Source organism: Homalodisca vitripennis, chromosome 1, assembly GCF_021130785.1.
Source record: "Homalodisca vitripennis isolate AUS2020 chromosome 1, UT_GWSS_2.1, whole genome shotgun sequence".
NCBI classification, from domain to species: domain Eukaryota; kingdom Metazoa; phylum Arthropoda; class Insecta; order Hemiptera; family Cicadellidae; genus Homalodisca; species Homalodisca vitripennis.
Window position 1 is genome coordinate 233,536,547 of NC_060207.1, and position 23,600 is coordinate 233,560,146.

The window sequence follows — 23,600 nt, forward strand, 5'->3', positions numbered from 1 at the left end:
TTCCAAAAACAATTAAAATTAAATTGCATAGTGTAATAGGCCAACCTATCTAATTACGTTTCCAGATAAACCATCGAATGCTGAGTATTATATTGCATATTTACCATTATCTTACTGAAAAAAAATGTAATGCAGACTCTGTCAGTTCAATTTCATATATCCAAAAATGTATGGCTAATTTCGTTTATAGTTTTTTTTGGCGTAGTGAGAACAGTATGTTTTTGGATTTGGGGAAAACTATTTTCAAATTTAATAGAAATTTTTAGGCAACCTAAGTCCAAAAACCTGGGGAAAATTGCTCTATTCGAGCAACGGAAATGCTATTTTATTACTATTTTCTGCATTAACGATGTTAAATATGACAATTGTATTTATTTAACACATTTAAAATTAATTAATAACTAATGAATCTTAATGGAAATTAGTTGCTAATTTGTTTATTGTTTTTTGACGAAGTGAGAACACTATGCATTTGTATGTACTACTATATTTGCATAATATTAGGTTTACTATAATTTCTTTTATCTACGTGTATTAAAAAAAGACTAGGATTGGGGGGAAACTATTTTCAAATTTAATGAAAATGTTTTGGTCATTTAACTCCAAAAACCTGGCAAAAATCGCTCGATTTCCAGCAACGGAAATCCTATAGTATTATTATTTACCGCACTAGCAATGTTAAAGAGGGTCAATGAACTTATATAAAAAAAATGATAACTAATTAATAATTAATGGGTCTTTTCAAAATGAATGCAATAAGATTGAACAATAGGAAAATATTTCTTTAATACAATGCAAATAACAAAACATACACTATTTACATTTCTTACAGAATAATAGGGCATATGTACAAGTTTTATAATAACATTTATTTTTACATGACCTCACATATAAATGTTTGGCTTAATTGCTTCCATATCGTATTGCTTTATTATACATTCACATTTCTCGTATTCACCATCCTTACAGTACACTATTTCATGAAATCAACAAAATATTTTGTAATGTTTACTTCCAACCTAATGAATATGATACATTATGCTGTTTAGTTGCAAATAATAAACCGCCGCTACATCTAAATCATACGTTTTGAGACAATATTTATACTAAAGCCGCAATGAAGAAAGAGGCTGCATTGATAGTACAATACAGTGATCAGTATATTATAGAAAACTATACAAATACATACAAAAAAATGTGAACACAAAATACGAAGTGCTTACAGCAATATAATTATTTAAATTAAATACAATACTGGTACAATATATACATGTAATTTATTACTTCTACTATTGCGACGAATATATGTTCACCCAAAGAGTAACTGATCAACAACGGAGTACATGCAGTTTCAGTCACTGATAACGAATTTCAGACCGATTTCTTTCATGCTATTCAAACATTCAATAGCCTGAAAAATCGTAAATTCAACTAGATGAGATAGTGTTCCTATTTAACTCCAGTGGTTACAAGAATAAACAGATCAGAGCCTTTATATATTTTGATCGTAACAAAACTTGCCGTTCTCCCGGACGGAAAGTTTCAGACAGAAGAGCCAAGTTACTTGAGAGCGCCTCTCCGGGCGGTTCAGGTTAAGTGTAAAACTGCCAAGAAACAAGAACCGAGCGTGTTTTAATTACCGCGAGAATATTCTGCCTTAATAAGCTTAAAAGTTTTCATACACTTTTGCTCTCTGCTAAATACGTTTAAAGATGTATACAAAGTCCTACTTTTCGTTTCATAATGTGATGAAAGTACCCTATTCGGGGACAAGAAGTTCAAATATTTTTTACTTTGAATAAAAAATAATATTACAAATAAAATTAAGGAACAAAAATGTTTGCTATCGATTCAATGGCTCTCTTCCTTCGAATTAACAGTGGATATTCTAAAGGTGAACACCGCCCTTTAAATAACGCTATACTAAAACTACCCTATCAGTGGATTTGTTGATGAGAGTAAAACTGTATAAACTCATGTAGTCAACAAAAGGGGGTATACGTCTCGGTTTTGATAAACCGAATGTTTCGAGATTGAACTCTTCTTCTCCTCTGTGTCATCTTCCGAAACCTATCAATCTCTGACACCAATCTTGACATCATTCAGCCAACTATGATTAATGTGTGACTAATATCAAGTGCAAGTCATTTTATGCTCCATGCAGATTATAATGTCAAAGATAAAGTTCAAGATCATCCTTAATCGTGATACAGTCTTCATCCTCGATGGATGCACAGTTGTCGTTGGATACAGACTCGGACTGTAGAGACCCTATACGATTAGACTGCGACCCGCGCTCCAACTGCAGGTAGAGATATCCAGAAGACTCGGATACCGCTGCTATGTGACCGTCTGCAGTATCCAGGGCACAAACTTGGATATCCGAGTGCAGACTCCGGGCAGATTAGCCTCCGCACAGCCGATTCCCCAGCTGATGATGCCGGCCAGGAAGTAACGTCCGTCCTTCCCCTTCACCTGCAGAGGTCCTCCGGAGTCTCCCTGTAAACAACGTATTTTAGATGTGGAGAATACAGAGCTCCTACTTCTCATTGGAATATTATTTTGTAATATAAGACTGATATTAGAACTCCAGTAAACATTTCAAGCTGTCGTATTGGAAAGAAAGCTTTTACATATGAAAATTTTTTCCTGTTTACGTAAATACGTCGAGTCCTTACGATATCTATAACAAACTAATGTATATATTATGTATAGATTTCACATATGCTTCATTCATTTTTCATCGTTTCCATCGTCCTCTTTTTATATCTAGATGTATGAGTAAGATACATTTATCAAATCATAAGCTAGAAATAAAAACGGATTATACAATAAACCTAAAACAACACACAACCAAACTGTTCAATATACTTAATTGTCTTTATATTGTATACTAGCAGTTGCCCGCGGCTTAGCACGCAATTTCCTGTTGAAAAACAGTACACTATATTCACGTATTCTTTTTCTATAAAATTATAAACACTCCTGAGATATTTGATAGTCGTTCCTTCATGAACCTCTTGGGCACATTTTGAAGGTATGTACCATATTTCCTCCCTTTATCTTTCGTTGTTTTGCTAGGTGTTGATAAGTTATTCAGTACAATTCATTTATATGGATGAATCTCAATAAAAAAACTGGTTGTAAAGAATTAAATTTGGTCTGTTAAAATTAATTTTATGTCAAAGGCATGTACAGTATTATTGTGGAGTTTGCCTTTTGCTCCGATCAAGAAAATACATGAACGAAAACCAATTTCGATCATAAAGCGTCTTCTTTCGGCTCTTTTCATTCACCTTTGATCTAACCAAATTCGATTAACTTATGTGCAAACATTCACGGCTTTGTACAATGAGGTGGTTTTTATAACAGTGTTCCATTGCATTAAATAGCTTATTGATCATTGCTGCAATCTAAATTTAAAATTAAATAATAACTTCGTCTATGCAACGTGCATTACACTACTGATCAAGCACTTTACAATAATAATTTTCTACATTTTAAATGTAAACAAATGTTTCTACCTCTTTGATGAACTTCAGCTGATCCCGAAGCCTATTAGCCTAGAGCTAACAATTAGAGAAGAAAAAAAACTTCAGCTGAAAGTATTAACAGCTGTTAAGTATCAGTTTACGTTGTATTACGTGTCGTAGCGCAGTCTGCCGGATCGAAGGTAAAACATTCCAAAATCAACAACAATTTATAAATAAAACATTAACTAAATATACAATTTAAATTGGACAGAGTTGTAAATCTAAAGCATTGTCAAATCCCCTTCAACACACACAAAGAAATTTCGTCAAAATCGGTCCAGTCGTTTAGGAGTCTTTTTTTAATATATATAAATATTAAAAAAGTAACGTAGTATTGTTTACAGAATCTACTAGTTTTACAGAATCTAGTTACTTTAGTTACCTCCACGATTACCCAATTAATGACATATGTGTCATAGTGTTATGTGTGATAAGAACCTGATATTTGTGTCAATGCCAGACGCCCAAATTCGTTTCCACTAGTTTGCTTTTAGCTGCATGATACCATCTGTAGTTAACTTAAATTTCAGGAATTATTAGCGTCAAGAAAGTTAATATACGGTGTTCTCTTTACCTAACTCCAAACCAGTAATTTAGAAATCAATTATAAATGTTTTCAAACACTCTTAAGACTATTCTGCAGAAATCGTATGTTAAAACTGTTTCATTTGTACACATTTCGCATAAAAACTCGCAGCTGTGATATATTATAGTGAATTGTAAGTGTTCAAACATTAAAGTATTGGTATTTTACGCTTAGAAGAAAAAGGTGATTACTTATGCTAATGAAAGGTTCAATGTAAAACTTCACTTTAACCACCAAATACAGTATTTAAGCTGAGCTTAAAATATGAGCAAGAACTTGAGAAAGAATCTTAAGAATGGGCGTTCTCAATGTCGTCTTTGGGAACTTTCCAGTATTATGATCAACTATGATGGGTAGACCAGTACTTACACGCCTGACCAATCTGATGAAAGCCAATAATTGCTATTGCCATAAACCTCCAAATGGTCGCTATCAATGTCGTCTTTGGGAACTTTCCAGCATCATGATCTACTATCATGAGTAGACTAGTGCTCACACGCCTGACCAATCTGATGAAAGCCAATAATTGCTATTGCCATAAACCTCCAAATGGTCGCTATCAATGTCGTCTTTGGGAACTTTCTCCAGCATCTGTAGTGCTCACACGCCTGATCAATCTGATGAAAGCCAATAATTGCTATTGCCATAAACCTCCAAATGGTCGCTATCAATGTCGTCTTTGGGAACTTTCCAGCATCATGATCTACTATCATGAGTAGACTAGTGCTCACACGCCTGACCAATCTGATGAAAGCCAATAATTGCTATTGCCATAAACCTCCAAATGGTCGCTCTAAATGTCGTATTTGGGAACTTTCTAGCATCATGATCTACTATCATGAGTAGACTAGTGCTCACACGCCTGACCAATCTGATGAAAGCCAATAATTGCTATTGCCATAAACCTCTAAATGGTCGCTATCAATGTCGTCTTTGGGAAATTTCCAGCATCATGATCTACTATCATGAGTAGACTAGTGCTCACACGCCTGACCAATCTGATGAAAGCCAATAATTGCTATTGCCATAAACCTCCAAATGGTCGCTATCAATGTCGTCTTTGGGAACTTTCCAGCATCATGATCTACTATCATGAGTAGACTAGTGCTCACATGCCTGACCAATCTGATGAAAGCCAATAATTGCTATTGCCATAAACCTCTAAATGGTCGCTATCAATGTCGTCTTTGGGAAATTTCCAGCATCATGATCTACTATCATGAGTAGACTAGTGCTCACACGCCTGACCAATCTGATGAAAGCCAATAATTGCTATTGCCATAAACCTCCAAATGGTCGCTATCATTGTCGTCTTTGGGAACTTTCCAGCATCATGATCTACTATCATGGATAGACCATCACATCTATTTGAATATACCTCAAAATCCCAAGACTCAATTAAGTAGAGCATTCTCAATTAGGAACTTTCAAACATCACGATCTACTATAACGGGTTTTAGACCAGTACACACATTGCCTGACGAATGTGAATATAGCAAATCATTATCTTAAACTTAAAAATCCCCAGAATCAATTTTCGCATTTTATATCTAAATCCCCAATTCGATTTACATTCCACAACAAAAGTTGACTAGTGCATTGCTGCCATTATCACAGTCTGCACATATAATTATGTCGTGAACAATCTTGTATCTACCGAGCATTGAAGTGGACTACAGATTCCAATAGTCAAGTTTGTGACAGTGTAAGATCTCAGAACGGTGCGTTTTATGGAAGTGAAGCTAACTAGCTAAGCTGTAAATGGAGCTAACTTTACATTTGCATTTTTAGTGTTATTAGCTGAACCCCAATTAGATTTACATGCCAGTATATGGAGTTAGTACCTGGCAGGAATCTCTGCCGCCAGTATCGTAGCCGGCACACATGAAGATGTCAGGGATAAACTCGTGCCTACCAGCTCTCAGGAACATGTTTTTGCATTTGTCATTGCTCACTATGGGCACCGTCACCTGCAAACAGAGAACATTTTAACTTAGCGTTTGACAACAGAGTAAGCGTAACTTAGTGTTTGACAATTATAAATAACAAAAACATTTTTATTTTTTTTTCATTTCTTCTGTCTTGGTTTTTTTGGCTAATTTTTTTAATCTTTCAGTCTGTACGTTTTAGGTGAAACTGTACATTTAGGTGGTGGATACAAATTATTCCAATAATTTTAAAGACTAATTCTTAAAACAATATCGATCATGTAAAAATAACCTCATGTGTACGGAGTAATTATTTCGTTAAGGTTTTATGTGTAGACTAATAAATCCAACAATATAACTTTAGCGTATCTTAAACTTGTTTCTCTCCTGAAATAATAAGCTTGGATAACTACAATGTCATGTATGTACCTTTAATTTCAAAAACTGAAACTTATAACAAGAACGAATACAACGATAACGAAAATTTATTATTTCTTCTATCCGAGATCGATAAAATCAAATCACATCCGAATTCAATAAATTTGATTAATTATAACTAACTCGGTATAATGTTAATTATTAAAAAATGTTACAGATATGCCTTATCCCAACAAAAACGTTTGAAACATCCTATTAATACAAATTTAAATTTTTTAAGAAATAAAATTGTGACTAAAAATAAAATGTTCAATATAAGCTCCTATTTTGACAATAGCGCCTTTAAGGAATATAATTATGTAATTTTCAAAAAACCTTTGAAATTTTGTATTATAGTTTTCTAGTTCCAACGTAACTGTGTCAATGTGAAAAATATTTAATGTATTTCAAATTAGTTATGGTAACTATGAAAGTCAAGTTGTTGTTTTATAATAAACGCGTTGTATCAATGTAATCTTATTTTCTCACCTACTTTCAAAGCAGAAGATTACACATTCTCAAGTTTGTTAAAAATTTTATAATTTAAAGAAATTATCAAATTAATTAAGTATTTTGGAGGTATACTCCATCTTTAGATTATAGTATAAAGGTACAAATTGTGGTGCACAAAAAAGTGTAGTGCAATTTTTACTAAAAAAATTCTGAAAAAAATTATTAATTCAGTTAGATCGTAGTATTAATACCTCACCAACAATATACACAATATTGTTTTTAATTTGTTGTTAGATAAATATTGCGAACGCGAACATAAAATGTACAGTCAATATTCAATATTCTCATTACAACAATCACATAGATTGATAAATCAATAGCCCTAATCATCTATTTAAAGATCAATGAATCGATATGAAGATGAATAGGCTATGCTTTCAAAATGAAATTTAGAAAGCAAGTAAGTTATGTTTTCTTGTGTATTTGGTAGGAAAATAAAACAGGTACTTTTCCTGTTTTAATGTTGTGGAAAATATTTTTCTCACCTAATTGAAAATTAATTTTTAACAAATATTCAATATCCTCCCTCTGCTGAACCCACCTCCTGCAGGACAGACGGCAGGGTGCCCCCCTCACTGAGGCGCCCCCATCCGGTGACCGTGGCCGGCTCGCCTATGAGCAGATCGTCCGAGCCGGGCAGACAGATGGGGAGCACGTGGGGGGCGAACTCCAGGGCCGTATCCAGTCGCACCAGGGCCAGGTCGTACTCGTACGTGAAGAAATTATAGTTTGGGTGCACCACTTTCTTGGCGACCCCTCGCTCCATGTGTGGGTACGGCTCTATCGTACTTGAGAAGTCGTACTCGCCCACTCGGATTCGGATCTGTGACGTCAGCAGACTGGAACAGTACATTCAAGATGTTCAGAAAGACGTAAATAAAATTTAGAGTTATCGGTACATGTTTCCAGTACAACTCAGATGACACAACTCATAAATCATAAAAAATGCTACAATATATAGTTGTGTCATCGTGAACGAAATTCCTCTACGAAGTTGTGAATTATTAAAACTAAACACAAAAGCTGTGATAATGTGTGATATTAAGAAACTGAGAGGGGGGGGGGGCTCATCGAGTCATGGAGTCAGGGTTTATGACACGGTACAAGAATATCTACAAGGTAGTTCCAATCATTGATAACTCGTACGTGTTTTCTATATGTTACACTAATTACCGTACCTGTGTATTAATTTGTTTAATGGATCATTAACATTGTTAATTGAAATAATTATTAAATTTGCCAAGACCTTTTTGTAAATTTTGTTTTTAAGGAGGAGCTGATCCCTCCTTAAGCCTTATTCTGCCCGTCTTCATGGGCCACTGGCCTGTGCGAGGATCTTATCAAACAGAATAAGGGGGATAGTTGGTACAATACAAAGTCAATGGTACTGATAAAAAGTGCAAAGATCACAGACATGATTATAACCTGCGCTATCTCTAACTCAGACTCAAAATTCCAACGCCTTAGACCACTCCTTGCGAGGCATATTAGGCCACTAGTTCAGTTATGTGCTGGAAATACTTTAACTTTTTGCCGGTTGTTTCTTTGATTCATAAGAAGTGCACACCTTATGGTTAGGTGTAAGAGAGGACTTAATAGTCCTAACCTCGCCAATTGAGTATGTTTTATTGTTGTATTCAATAAAGACATTTTTCATTTTATTTCATTTAATTTCACCTTACCGATGTGTACTCTAAATCCTCGTGATATTAATATGTTAATATAATGTTAATAGTGCTCACTCATCTACACAGTGACCGGCCGTGGCTATCCACTGCTCGTTAAGAAGAGCACCACCACAGCGATGCGTACTCTAAATCCTCGTGATGTTAATATAATGTTAATAGTACTCACTCATCTACACAGTGACCGGCCGTGGCTATCCACTGCTCGTTAAGAAGAGCACCACCACAGCGATGCGTACTCTAAATTCTCGTCATGTTAATATGTTAATAGTACTCACTCATCTACACAGTGACCGGCCGTGGCTATCCACTGCTCGTTAAGAAGAGCACCACCACAGCGATGCGTACTCTAAATTCTCGTGATGTTAATATAATGTTAATAGTACTCACTCATCTACACAGTGACCGGCCGTGGCTATCCATTGCTCGTTAAGAAGAGCACCACCACAGCGATGCGTACTCGAAAATCCGAAGAAGGATGTTCTTCGAACTGAAACCTGTAATAATTCAATATTCAATTTTTTGCAAACTGAGATCAATCTATATTCAGTTTATTACTAAAATTAACGAACATTTTCAAAACATTACTATAGCACGTTTGTTTTGATTTCTCTTCAGGGGAATTTAAATTAATTGTATGACTCCTTCAAATTATGCAAATTTCAAATTTTCCGTTAGGTGAGTTGCTGATTTGAATTATAAAATATCAATGTGTGGATGCGTTAAATCTATAAATAAGGGATTTTACGTGATGTTAGCCTCATTAAAATTATGTGTGTAGCTCCACTTTAAAATATCATGGAATAATGTGCGTTAGCAAAATGATAGAAAGATACCTGCCAAGGCCAGATTCCGAATTGGGCGTTCTTTCCACCGACAATTCTCATTTCATGTTGCGAAGTTACCATGGGGACACCGCATTCTGCAACAAAACAAATAGATATATCGCTAAGTAATTTACTATGTAAATTATTGATGAAGACAATATCGATATTATATGATATTTATATATGACTAGCGGGCCCGGCGCGCTTTGCTGCGCATTTCAATAATTTTTTGCAAAAGTTGCCCGCGGCTTCGCACGCAATTTCCCGTTGAAAACAGTAAACTATATTCACTTATTCTTTTTCTATCACATTCTAAACATTGCTGAGATAATTGATAGTCGTTCCATCGTGAGCCTCTTGGGCGTATTATGAAGGTATGTACCATATTCCTGCCTCTATCTAGCTGTTACCCACGGCTTCGCACGCAAATCTTAAGAACCGAAGTCCTTATATTACTTAGTAAATTTTTTGTTTTTACTATAATAAATTTTAGATTAAATTAGTTATATCTCCGATGCCACGATTGAGCTTGCTTTGTTGTCTCGATCGAGAGAATATGTACACACGGAGTTTTGAGAACCATACTTCTGTCAAAAAAAACAACTAAGGTTGATTTTATAACATTCTTTATATTTGTAGCCAACGTAAGATAGTAATTATGATATCTGCATTACTCTTCTGATCAAGCATGAGCATGGTTTATATTAAATAAATATTGCAGTTAAAGGTGAATTTTTACGTCAAATTTGAATTGTATTATCTGGATAGTAAAGTCTATGTTTAACAGTGATTGCAAAAACAGTTTAAACAAAATTTGTCGTTTCTCTTAAGCTTACTCTATGCTTTAAAACTATAAGTGTAATATATGTTTACAAAGAACAGCTGATTAAAAATTTGAAAAGACGTTAACATATGTTTGCTGCAATGCATTTCTTATGGGTATTTCTGTAACCAGTGGGGCGGAATCCTGAATCGGGAAAGGGATGGGCATAGCTTATAAACCTTCTCCGTGGAAAAATACATATAAGTACAAATTTTCATCATGATCGGTCCAATAGTTCACGATTCCATAAAGGACAAACATACAAACATTCATTTATATATATATAGACTAGCGGGCCCGGCGCGCTTTGCTGCGCATTTCAATAATTTTTTGCAAAAGTTGCCCGGGGGTTCGCACGCAATTTCCCGTTGAAAACAGTACACTATATTCACTTATTCTTTTTCTATCACATTCTAAACATTGCTGAGATAATTGATAGTCGTTCCATCGTGAGCCTCTTGGGCGTATTATGAAGGTATGTACCATATTCCTGCCTCTATCTAGCTGTTACCCACGGCTTCGCACGCAAATCTTAAGAACCGAAGTCCTTATATTACTTAGTAAATTTTGTTTTTTACTATAATAAATTTTAGATTAAATTAGTTATATCTCCGATGCCACGATTGAGCTTGCTTTGTTGTCTCGATCGAGAGAATATGTACACACGGAGTTTTGAGAACCATACTTCTGTCAAAAAAAACAACTAAGGTTGATTTTATAACATTCTTTATATTTGTAGCCAACGTAAGATAGTAATTATGATATCTGCATTACTCTTCTGATCAAGCATGAGCATGGTTTATATTAAATAAATATTGCAGTTAAAGGTGAATTTTTACGTCAAATTTGAATTGTATTATCTGGATAGTAAAGTCTATGTTTAACAGTGATTGCAAAAACAGTTTAAACAAAATTTGTCGTTTCTCTTAAGCTTACTCTATGCTTTAAAACTATAAGTGTAATATATGTTTACAAAGGACAGCTGATTAAAAATTTGAAAAGACGTTAACATATGTTTGCTGCAATGCATTTCTTATGGGTATTTCTGTAACCAGTGGGGCGGAATCCTGAATCGGGAAAGGGATGGGCATAGCTTATAAACCTTCTCCGTGGAAAAATACATATACGTACAAATTTTCATCATGATCGGTCCAATAGTTCACGATTCCATAAAGGACAAACATACAAACATTCATTTTTATATATATAGATAGATTGTGATATTATATAGAGATAATACGAGTATATGATACACAACGCACCGTCCGAGGTCTTGTTAGCTGAGACGGAACCCTTGGAGGGTGGCTTGCTAACCAGTGTTGCGCTGTCAGTCGATGTGGTGGTTGGGATCGTGGACGGCATCGGCGTGGTAGTGGTGGTAGTAGTAGTGGTAGTGGTTGTGGTGGTGGTAGTGGTGGTCTGCACGGAAGGCCTTGGCCTGGGCTGAGGTCTTGTCACGAAGGCTGGCCAATGATGACTGTGGCTCCAAGTAGAGTCGATCATGTTAGTCAAGTCCGAATCACTCATGTGGTTGTGCCCGGCGGTTTGATGGCCCCACCTATGAAGAAACAAATATTGCATTGAGCACATTCGAAACATTCTTCTTGTTGTCAAAAAGGAAAAGTGAGGTCTCTTATAAACATCAATTGCAAATATTGTCATTTATGGTTAATACCTAGCTTTACAGCAAACGGATATTTTTTCAAAGGTATGCAAGTATGATTTCTTATCAATCTCTGTCTCTGCGTTCAGATAAGCAATCTTATCTAACATAGATTACGATTAAACCGGGTAAGTCTGTATAGCTATATATCCGGTAGTAGTAGCTGTATATCTATCTATCCATCCACAATCTCAAACTGTAGCCAGCAACTGTGCCTTATCTCTAGCCATGATAAATACTTGAATTAGACACTTGCTTTGATAATTTCTGTAGAAGAGATCTTATGGATACAGCTTCCTCAGTGTAAACAAAACAAGAGATACCTCCAAAAACGAAACTATTTGGATCAGATCCAAAATTATTTCAAACTGTAGCCCGCAACTATGGCTCAGATCCCTAGCTATGATAAGTTGCTTATGAGACTTGCTTTAACAATGTCTGTTGAAGAGATACTATGGCTACAGGTTCCTCAGGATAACAAAACAAAAGATACCTCCAAAAACGAAACGATTTGGATCAGATCCAAAATTATCTCAAACTGTAGCCCGCACCTGTGCCACATCTCTAGCTATGATAAATACTGGAATTAGAGACTTGCTTTAACAATGTCTGTTGAAATGAAAACAAAACACGAGATACCTCCAAAAAAGAAACTATCTGGATCAGATCAAAAATTATAGCCTTTACTATTTGCTTCTAAATCATGTGATAATAAAAGATTCAAAAAAAGGCAACTCATGTAGACCCATTACTAAATATAGGAAGGATCTAATAAATTACAAAATGTTATTTTTTCCTCGATATTGAAATTACACCCGTTTCCAGGTTCCAATGTTTAGATCTATCCAAAAGCTAAAAGAGCGAAGTGTAGAGCTCATTGAAATATTGATGATTCTGACATGGTTTACTACGACTTATAATTAAATTTCCAGTCATTCTCATAAGTGGTCGAAGCAGCTTCTTGTTAATAAGTTGAGAATGAGAAACGGCATGATATTCGGCTGAAGGGCAGATTAGTGTAGGTGAGGGCGTATGGTGGTTTGTAAAGGAAAGCCAGTTCTCAAGGGAAATTTGTATGAATAAACAAGGCTGACGGGGGCAGTTTTGGCCCCGGGGACCGAGTGTGCTCCACCTGTGATAAGCGAATGTTTGCGAATTGTGTGTCTGGGGACGCGGGGATCATCGTGCAAACCCAACTCACACACTTTATCAACACAATGTAACTTATCTGCAAAATTTTCAAATATAGGCTGTACAGCGTTTGTGATCTCTCTTACAATATGTTTGGAATAATTTTAGTTTTTAACATGCAGACAAAGGACTGTGTGTTCCATACGTATTTTTATGTTTTTTTTTTTTTGGGCCCAAGTTAAATATCATAATACATTTAATATACACTGAAATATCCTATGAGAGTTTTGATAAAGCGGAATGATCAGAATATACTCCATTTTTAGCGCGGTATTGTTTGCGAAATTTACTGTAAAAGCATTTAGTACAATAAGTAATAATACAGAAGTAATCTGGTTTTCTCTTTGTAAAATATTTGGCTGAAGCCTTCCACTCAATGGAGTGAAAATATTTCACGTTTGTGGCTGTACGCACAATATTAAAAAAACTGACAGACTTTTTTAGTTAAAATTCCATCAAGGAACATTGAGTTTTATAATGGTACGTGTCACACCATGCATTTGGCTGAACTTTTGTTAAAACTTTTACTTTAGTCTTATCAGTCACCATGGCTACTAAAAATCGCAGAATAAATCAATTCGTTTTTACTGAATACGATCGTATAAAATTAAATCATAACTTTTGACATAGTAACACATGTAGCGTAACTAATAGAGGCGTGACAAGTCGTTCCAGCCGTGAACCGTTGTAGTGAGTTCGCGACAGCCGTGGAGCTAACAGTTTCCGACTAACAGTTCTCGTTCCATCGGAAAGCCTAGCTCATTTGGCTTCAGAAGCTAAGTTACAGTTAACGTTGTATTTTTGTGCATTTAGAACAGAATTCAGAGCATAATTGGCAGAAAAACAAAAGACTCCTTCTGATATGCATGGATATTGCCAAGACAGGATAGTCTTAACAGCCACTTGTTAGCAGCCGTTTTGCTTACAAAGTTACAATTAATCGGCGTTAGGCCTAAGGGAGTTTCTTTAAATTAATTCTTACCTATTTGTCAATAAGAAGAAAACGTGTCTCAATAAATAATACTGCAAGTGAACTAAAATACATAAACATGGTGTCCTACAGGGATCCACGCTAGGACCAATTATGTTTTTTTTTTATTTTCATAAATAACCTAACGAAACTCAATGTACACCATCGACAAATGTTTTGTTTGCTGATGTTACCGCATTACGTTTGTGGGAGACTTTTTGAAGGAAGCCTCGCTCATGTGGAGCGAGAACTGCACTCTATCAAACAATGGTTCGATCAGAGTGGGTTGTCGATCAGTGTAAGTAAGACGGTGAGTAAGACTAAACACGTCGCTATCTCACTGCGTGCTGCAGGCAACCCAGGAGCATTATCACTAGGAATGCATACATGTCAACTGGCAACAGGTTGTCAGTACGTGGCTATTGAGAGTGTGGAGAAGCAAAAGTACTTAGTGTAATGTCTAACTGCAGACTTACTTGGAAGGCCCATATGAATTTTCTTTGTTAATAAGTTACGAAAATGTATTTTTAAGTTTTATGTTCTTACAAATGTGGGTAAATTGCATGAGTTACAAATTAGATACTTTGCTTACGCCCAATCAGTTATTCAATTCGGTATAATCAAATGGGGTGGAGCGTCAAAATCAATAATTTATCTATTACTTGACTAAAAAATCTAAAAAAAACTAAAAAATCAATTATAAAAGCAGCCCTCAAAAACCTATGCGCTATTCCACAGCTGAATTATTTGTTAACTTTACAGTACAGCTTATGGCGTAGTATAGCGGGTACAAAGGTTATCACAAGATAACCGGATCAAGCAACGTCGAGCGTGGCTGCTGCTTGGATGGGTGATCGCTGAGCGATCCTGTCCTTGCGAGCAGCTCGCCTGCCCGGCCATTGGTGGTGGTTCGGAAGTTATCTTTAAGCCGTTAGTCCCCCAGGTTGTGTTAGAGAGGGTTTCTTAGACCTAACTTCGCCGGGTAAAATAACATATCTTTACTTTACTTTACATATAATACTAGACACTATCTACTCTATACTTGTACAAACAGAGAACATGCCAAGCATATTTCTGATTATTCTAAGCATTTAATATAAATTTTTTCTTTAGGTAAAAACTTTATAAATTCGTTTTGTGTGAGTATGCGTTAGTGTATGTTGTAAATACGAAAGTTTTTATTATTTTTGCGTTATTTTGAAATTGTTGTGTTCTTTAATATTTAATTATATTGCGTCATTGAGTTTTGTTGTTTTTAGTATATTTGTACAGTATCATTCTATATTTATTTTTATTTTTACACTTTTTGATTTATCATCTTCATACTTATTATAGTATAGTTTTAATCTTTATTTCAATTCAGTATAACGCAATATCTTGATTTACACAGCAGCAATTATAAAAATGGTTAGATTCTATGTCTCAATCTGTGCCAAACTTCAATGATTTTCTTTGAACTCTTCCCTAAACAGAGATCTAAAACCGATGTGGGTTCTTCTCGTTCAATGGATATTTATTGTATCGTTATATTTTTTTTAAATAAGTTAAATAAAGAATTTAAATTAGAATTTAGTTTCGTCTTATCCTGCACTACAGTTTACTTCTTCGCAACTTGGCTAATTTGGTCGAAATACCAATCAATAACGAATCAGCAGTTAAAATGTTAAGTTAAAAAATAACAAACGGCATTAAAATATTTAAATTATATTTTTTATTTTTGTTTGGGTTTAATATTAAAAACTAAATCTAATATGGTATATTAAGAATATTAACGAATTTATATTTGACTAAGATTTAAATTACTAATAATAATGATACACAAAAACATATAACAGGAACAATCATAAACCATTTCTTTAAATTAGATATAAAAAATTCAGGTAATTATAAATAATAAAACCGTTTTTAAATTTTTTTTAAGAAGCCGATTCTCTTTTAAGCCTTATTCTACCCGTCCCCATGGCCCACTGACCTGTGCGAGGATCTTATCAAACAGAATAAGGGAGAGAGTCTATATAGTACAAGGTCGATGATACTGATAAAAAGTGGATCTGTCACAGACAAGATTCTAACCTCCGCTATCTGCAACCCAGACTCAAAGTCCAACGTCTTAGACTGCTCGGCCATCGGCACTTCCAGTACATGTTCAGCAGTATATATTTATAAACTGCTGAATGCAAATAAATCTCCAGAGATAAATATAAGAATCACGGAGAGGAAGAAAGGCGCTAATAATAAATATAGCCTCTCTGAACTCGTTTTCCAATTATAGTTCCACTACCAGTTCCAGTCCAGATATTCGTTTCAACAGTCGAGTTGTCCCGACAGCTCCAGTGGAGTGGAACTATTACTTTGTCTACATCGCGATGAGTAGGTACTTGCAGTTGCAAATATCAACTTCTAATACATCCATGATCCGCAGATTTATATCCAAGGGATTTAGCTTAGTGCCACTCGATAAGCTGGTACAATTTGCCTTCTACGGAGCGGAGGTAACGTTTTTCTGTCCGTATAATTGTTCGTATGTTTGGCGACAGAATAAATTTTCAAATTACGCGTATTATAACATTAGAATTATTTTGCTTTAATGTCATCCAAATTGAACTTTTCACAGTATAACATTACATTGACTCCATTTCCATGTTTTGGAACATAAACGTGATTTCAAAAATATCAGACAGATCCAAATATCACTCCAGGGGACACTTTATAAAAGTAAAAGTAAAGTAAAGATGTTTTATTTTACCAGGCGAAGTTAGGGGTAAGAGGCCCTCTCTAACACTTAATTGGGGACCAACGGCTTAAAGGTGACTTCCGAACCATTACCAACGGCCGGGCAGGCGGGCTGCTTGCAAGGACAGGATCGCCCAGCGTCCAAGCAGCAGCCACGCTCGACGTTCCTTGATCTGGTTATCTTGCGATAACCGCTGTACCCACTACACTACGCGATTGTCAACATACCAGTTTATACTAGTTTATAATACTATAGTATTGTAGAGTACTACAATTCTTACCTCTCTGTGGAACTGGAGGAAAGACTAGAAGCGGGCCGCGTGATATGACTCAATGTTGTGTGCGGCAAGTAAGGACTAGGAGTAGATGAACCCGAGGTCATGAAGTGAGGCCGCGGCGGCTGCTCGACTGGCCGGGATTGACTCGGTTGAGGCGGCCTCGGCAGCGATGGTGCGGCATGCAGTGGAAGCCGTGCCACCTGCTCCGGACTCAGGTTGTGGCCGCAGCAGCTACGGAAGATGAAGGAATCCTTGCACATGAACATGTGGTGGCCGTTCGTCTTCTCGCAGTCGTACATGAACATGCAAGTGCCGTTCAGACCGTACTGCGCGCCGCAAGGTCGCTCGCTGATGAGGTAGCCTGCAAACATTCATTAAAGTATTTAAAATCCAGAATCAACCAACATTCAAACTTAATAATTGTAAAACTTCACATGCAAAGGTCATGAAAGAGATTAAAGAACTTGAGATTAAAATACTAGCATTAAATGTTATAAGAAAATAGATTTCTCGTTACTAGCATAAATCCAGCAATCGATGGAGTGCTTTCTTAACCAACCAAATTTTGTTCTTTTAGTACTAAAGAGAAGGGTGTTGTTTACTAGCTGATAGCTCCTGAACTGAAGATCTGTTTTCAACTCAAATTACGATGGTTATCGACATACTCCAGTACGGAAGTTAACCTAAGGCCATTCTCTGCTGGAGATAGAAGGCCGTGTTTTACTGGCTCCAGAACTGGAAGTTTACTGTCAACTCAACATCCAATGGTTGTCGACAAACTCCAGTACGACATGTCGTTCGTAAGGTTACTTTGTTCGTGTTTTGGTTTCCATAGCTAATATAGGATCTGGACTAGAGAAGTTTTCTCAGATGTATGTATGTCTTAGGCTGTCATGTGTACGGATGCTATCTTTTTCGTCTAAAAATTGTTTCTGAGCTTACACTCTTACGTACGCCTTTACTGTCCTGAGATGTGTGTATATAATAGACTTCATGTTCTGGGAGTCTAGTAGTTTCAAGCTTTTTACAGATCCTGGTTTTTTTTTTGCCTATGGGAATTCTCATGCTCTTCTTTATGAGATGCTCACGTTCTTTGCAACTGGACGTTTCCCGCTACTAGACGGTTTCCAGCTCTAAAGTCTTAGAATATAGAATATTACCACTCAGTGGTTGCTGGCTGACGGAGCTACCAACCTCTGGAAGTGACAGAACGATTCTAGCCCTAAGTAGTTCTCAAAATTTTGCATGTTATGATGTTTATAAGTAATTTTCAACCCCATATGAGATTTTGATAGTAAGGAGCTTCTGGACATAAGATTATTTTTTCTGTAACAGTGTTAATCTCTAACAGGTCCTAACGTCTTTCGGATTAAAACTTTTAGAACGTGTAGGACTTTTCAGAACTCCTAGCTTGTGGGAACCTCTGGCATCAGAAATATTCTAACATTTCCCTAGTAATCACTAAAAGATTTAAAAAAATGAATTTCGGTTCTCATAGCTTCTTTAGCTCTGATAGAGCCGGGCCTTTATTAGGCGCCAGTCTTTTGAACCGTTTAGATGACAAAGCTTCTGGAATCTGGACAGGTTTAGCCTCTATCCGCTTTCAGCCTCAGAAAGATTTTGAGCTCTAAAACCTTCTGAACTCTGGAAGCACCCCGCTCCTGAGACCTTCAGACATCTGGTTACCTGTCTCTAGATATTTCGGCATACTGGGGGATTCTAGTTTATGGAGGCTTCCTACCACTAGAAGTTCTCAGCTACTTAAAACTTCTGGATATTGCAATATCTTAATAATTTTATGCATTAAACTCTAGAAGTTCTGGCCACTAGAGGTACCCTTGAATTCTGCGATATCTAGACTACGTAACGAATGTCTAGATTCCACCTTTTATAAGTTCTAAAAAATAAATATAGCAACAGGATTTTTTCAAATTTTACTTCCTTAGTTAAAACAAAAACAATATCAAAAGGTTTGACAGGACTGCAATATAAACTCTTCCTCAAGTGGTGAACTAACCTAACGCATACATAAATCTTACCAACTCATTGTGACAGCAGAATTCGGAAGTAATAATTTAAGTATGTCAAAGATATGCACTACTAACTGTGGAACTTCTAGGATTACGAATTCTATGTGTTCAACATGCATTTTAACGATTGGCTTCAGAGACACTCTGGAATATCTAAGTGTTCAGAATATAATTCTCGTTTATGGTAGTGTGAAAGATTCTAGATCTAATCATGTATAAAACTAATTATAATAAAAACTCCATGAGAGCAACGAATAACCACCCAGTCTATCACACAACAATACAATGCGAACGAGTAAGCTTATTGGTTTACAGTATTGAGTAACAGTATTGAGTTTAAAATTTATCTATATGCCACAGAGCTATTAAATGTTCCGGTGTTTGTGAGGAGAAATTCCTCCGATCTCCACCGGAAGAGAGCAATAATCCAGCGAGTTTAATTCCTTTCATTACTGCACCTTTGATTCAGGATATCGCAATACCATTTAGCTACAGCCATTTAAGTTAATCTTTACTGCGATTATATCTTTACTCACAAGTCTTACTTTGATTTGTCTTAGATTGAAAGTATCCATTTGAGTGGTTTAAAAAAACCGACACTGCACTCATCACGTATATAAAAAAATTCCAAAGGCTTTGTGTGGTCAATTTACAGATTCTAAATTAATTTGCTGTGTGCACGTACACATCTTGGACTGTCCTGAATTAAGCTTAGAATTTTGTTTAATTTCTATATAAAGCAACACTGAGTCGATCAATGATCATGCATTTCAGTCCATGGGATTTGGCTGAGCGTTAGCAAATGTATTAGTCTTATGGGTAACCATGATGGATGGTAACGTACAAAGATCAAAATGTATACATTTTTAATAAAACTGAGCGTAATCATTTGAGAATTTACTCTGTGACAAACTAATACGTTTAATGTCCTACTCCAACATATACATAATCTTTTGGTAAGGTATTGGGTAGCATAGAGTACAAATAAGACTGTAGGCTTTTATTATTTAAACACTGCTATCAAACCCAATTTATTAAAAAAGTGAATTTATCATGTGACATGATACATTAAGAAAGATGTAACCTGAATACGTTAAATTTTGCATGAAAATGTATTTCCATAGAGACAAGAATGGGTTCTATGATGGTGCATATGGCTGAGTATCTTTGAAACCTATCACTCAATAGGTTGACACTATTTCTCTTCTGTCTACCGGAAGGATGTAAAGTTTTATTTTCTGTACGAGTGTCTGTCTTATTATCTGTCCACAGGACATCTCTATTACGGAATGCGCCGTATATTTTTCATGCAAACTCAGCGAAGCCAATTAAATGTTATACGACATTTGATTGGCCCTTTCATTTTTATTCCAAGAATTTCCACGTGTCTCTAATAACTGCAGTTTTTCAAATAAATGTTCTAATGCCGTCAAGACTAGGTATACTGTTGGACATTGGTAGATTGAGGGCTCTGTTTATATTTAGAATCTTATTTCCAGTTTCTGTCAAACTCAAACTCATATTCTTGGATTCTGTCAGTACCTTATTACTTTTACCCCGATTATGGAAACAGCATTTCCAGGAAGACACACAGAGAATGCAAAGAGGACAGAACACTGCCATTCGTTTTGTTTTTCTTTTGAGTATTCTTATCAGAGACCGTTACGTCTAGACACTGTTTGTTGCTTATTAATTAATAATAGAAAGGATAAAAGAATTCTGGCATTTATCATCGTTATATGTTACAGAAAGCATAGCTCTACGTTTCTAGGAACGAATTTACCCTTTTCTTCAGATTTATAAAACACCTAACATAAACGTACTCAAAAAACTAAAACAAACTATATTTGCAGTATAAAATGTTCTTCCAATAGAGATACATTGACCAGACAAACATACCACTAAATGTGACAATTTACATAAAGAAAATACGGAGAAAGAGCTAAAAAATTCTAAATCTGCTCATCATTGCGGGTCTGAATAACATCGTAGCTAAAATAATAGACCATGAGGAGAAAATTTTCAAAATTCATTAACTAATTGAGGCTATATACATAAGGTTTGAAGATTGATTACTATATCAAATTTCTTTTAATCTCTTTGACTATCAATTTAAAAAAAAAACTACGAAACCTAAGAAAGTTTAAAATGAAATTCTAACAAACACCATAAAAATGTGATTTAGTACTAAAAATTAGTCCGGGGGGTCGTGGTTCTCTTTCTCGTGCGAAATATCGCCATCGATTTTCTCCTTAGTCTTCCACCTGCGCTGGTATTTGCGTGATTTGTAGTTTGTGGTACAGTGATATATTTTGGGTTCATTCTCTCCCGTCTGGGCCTCGTACTGTTGTGTACCTGTCAGGTTTTACGTGAACTATTGATTAGCAGCCTATTGCAGCATTCACTTTTTTTTAATTTTAATAAAGTGTTTGACACTTAAATAAGAGGATACATACATAGTGTTATACTTGTTGTAACATATAACGGTGATAAATTGCCAAAATCCTATTATCCTTTAAAGCTTTTTGGTTGACCATTCATAAATGTCTTTAGTTTTTTGGGTAGCAGTTCACTTTTTAATACCTGTTATAAAACCATTCTTTTCCTAACCCTAGAACTGCTGCAATGTTTAAACCTTAATAGACATCGAGAAAGGAAAGAGTTTACGTTTTTTATAACTACATAGTATAAGGAAAAATGAAATGGTTTGGGTTTCTGTTGGGAATTAATTGGTTTATAATGTACACTCGCCATGTGAATGTAAATGGCCGCCATCTTGAAACGTTCTGTCGGTTTAGTGTGGCTAACAAAACACTGTCGGAATAGTGTCGGAACTATTTATTACAAACAATGTATATGTCTAGTTTGTAACTAAGTTTTTCTCACTATATTAAGAAATACGGTGGTTCAGTATTATGTTCAGGATTATATCCGTAACACAGTTTACTATTTACAACCTTCTACGCTTACAATCCATGGTGTGAAAAACACATTACAACAAACACTATTTTAAATTACCAGAGAATTCCGAAACACTCTTTTGTTTTTCACTATAATGTACAACAACTTATATAACCATTCATTTTCTATAAATTGAACAATTGCAATCTTGAAACCTTAAGCTATATCTTAAAAGTGACAGAATAAAAGTTGGTTTATAGTTACGTTACACATGTAACAATGTATCAATTTTGGTCTACTAAGGGGAATTAGTCATTTAAAAACTTTTTATAGAATGCGAATGGCCACCATCTTGAAACATATTATTGATTAAAACTGTCTAACGAAGTAATATAACTAAGCTATGGGCTGGTACTACCTTTTACAAAGTTTATTTGGGATACTTTAAAAATTAATGGAGTTATCACGTTCAGAAGCTCGCGTTATATTGCATAAGCTCATATATAAATTTTCGGATAATGGTAGTTTTGGGTTCTGAGTGAAGAAATAGTCATGATCGGAAAACATACAAAATATCTCCTGAAAATTTCGTCATGAAGGCAATTGCAATGAGCAGATTTCTATAAAATCTATCTAAAGATGAAAAAGTAGTTACTTCTAGTACTTTATTTCGTTACATTACTTTGACAGTAAACCTTTTTTTCTTTCCAATCCTGCACGAAGAAAGTAGCTTCATTAGTTTTAATATTTAAATACCTGCATTGGTTAAGTGCATGGCAGTATCAAAAGATATTTAATTCTGATAGTCTACTTGTACTATGTAATAAATTATGGTTAAATCCATTTTAAAGAATTACACTGGAATAATTCAATTGGTCCAGGATTCACGATCATTATCTATCCAATTAGAGATAATTGTTATATCAATCCATCATCGGTGTGACAATGGGTGACGGGACAGATTTGTGTATCAGTCCTCGCACACTCCATCACGTCAACATCGGGACCGATATTTGAACACAAATTGCACATGCAATCGCAATATCGATCGAACATCCATTTGTGTCCGAGAATACGTTACGAGTCTCACAACCTATAATTGAATGCTAATTGATAGTCAGAAATCGACTGGGCTCGCAATCGCCTGTAATGGCCGATCACACCCCACTTCAACTTGTTCAGACGAGGTGTAAGTGGGTCCGATACTCGACAAGATAACCTTATATGTAATAATGCCATATTACTTTCACCCATAATAGTCCTGAAGAGAGTGAAGCTGCTCCGACACCGCTCTTCATATTATTATGCTGGTTGAATTGAAGATGAAAGTTGATCACAGTGCAGGGAAAAGTAAAACCGTTTTGGAATTTTCACTGAAAGAATTACTCACGACTATCGAAGACGACATCTTATCATTGAATTGTAAATTCAAATAAGATAAGATAATAAGATCAGATCAGATAATTAACTGATAAGATAAGATAAGATAATTCAGATAAATAACTAACCGATAAGATAAAAA

General features: G+C 35.5%; 1 protein-coding gene across 1 annotated transcript in view; it reads right to left on the reverse strand.

The window, feature by feature from the left end:
- Positions 1–761: 761 nt before the first annotated feature.
- LOC124353146 (serine proteinase stubble) overlaps positions 762–23,600 on the reverse strand; it is a 101,040-nt gene continuing 78,201 nt past the window's right edge. Inside the window, exons 3-9 of the mRNA XM_046803007.1 lie at positions 17,151–17,508; positions 11,575–11,870; positions 9,499–9,584; positions 9,053–9,159; positions 7,519–7,816; positions 5,964–6,089; positions 762–2,499 (exon numbers count right to left, since the gene is read on the reverse strand). Of these exons, the coding sequence (XP_046658963.1) occupies positions 2,341–2,499; positions 5,964–6,089; positions 7,519–7,816; positions 9,053–9,159; positions 9,499–9,584; positions 11,575–11,870; positions 17,151–17,508 (1,430 nt within the window). The 3' untranslated portion in view covers positions 762–2,340. The remainder of the gene's footprint in view (positions 2,500–5,963; positions 6,090–7,518; positions 7,817–9,052; positions 9,160–9,498; positions 9,585–11,574; positions 11,871–17,150; positions 17,509–23,600) is intronic.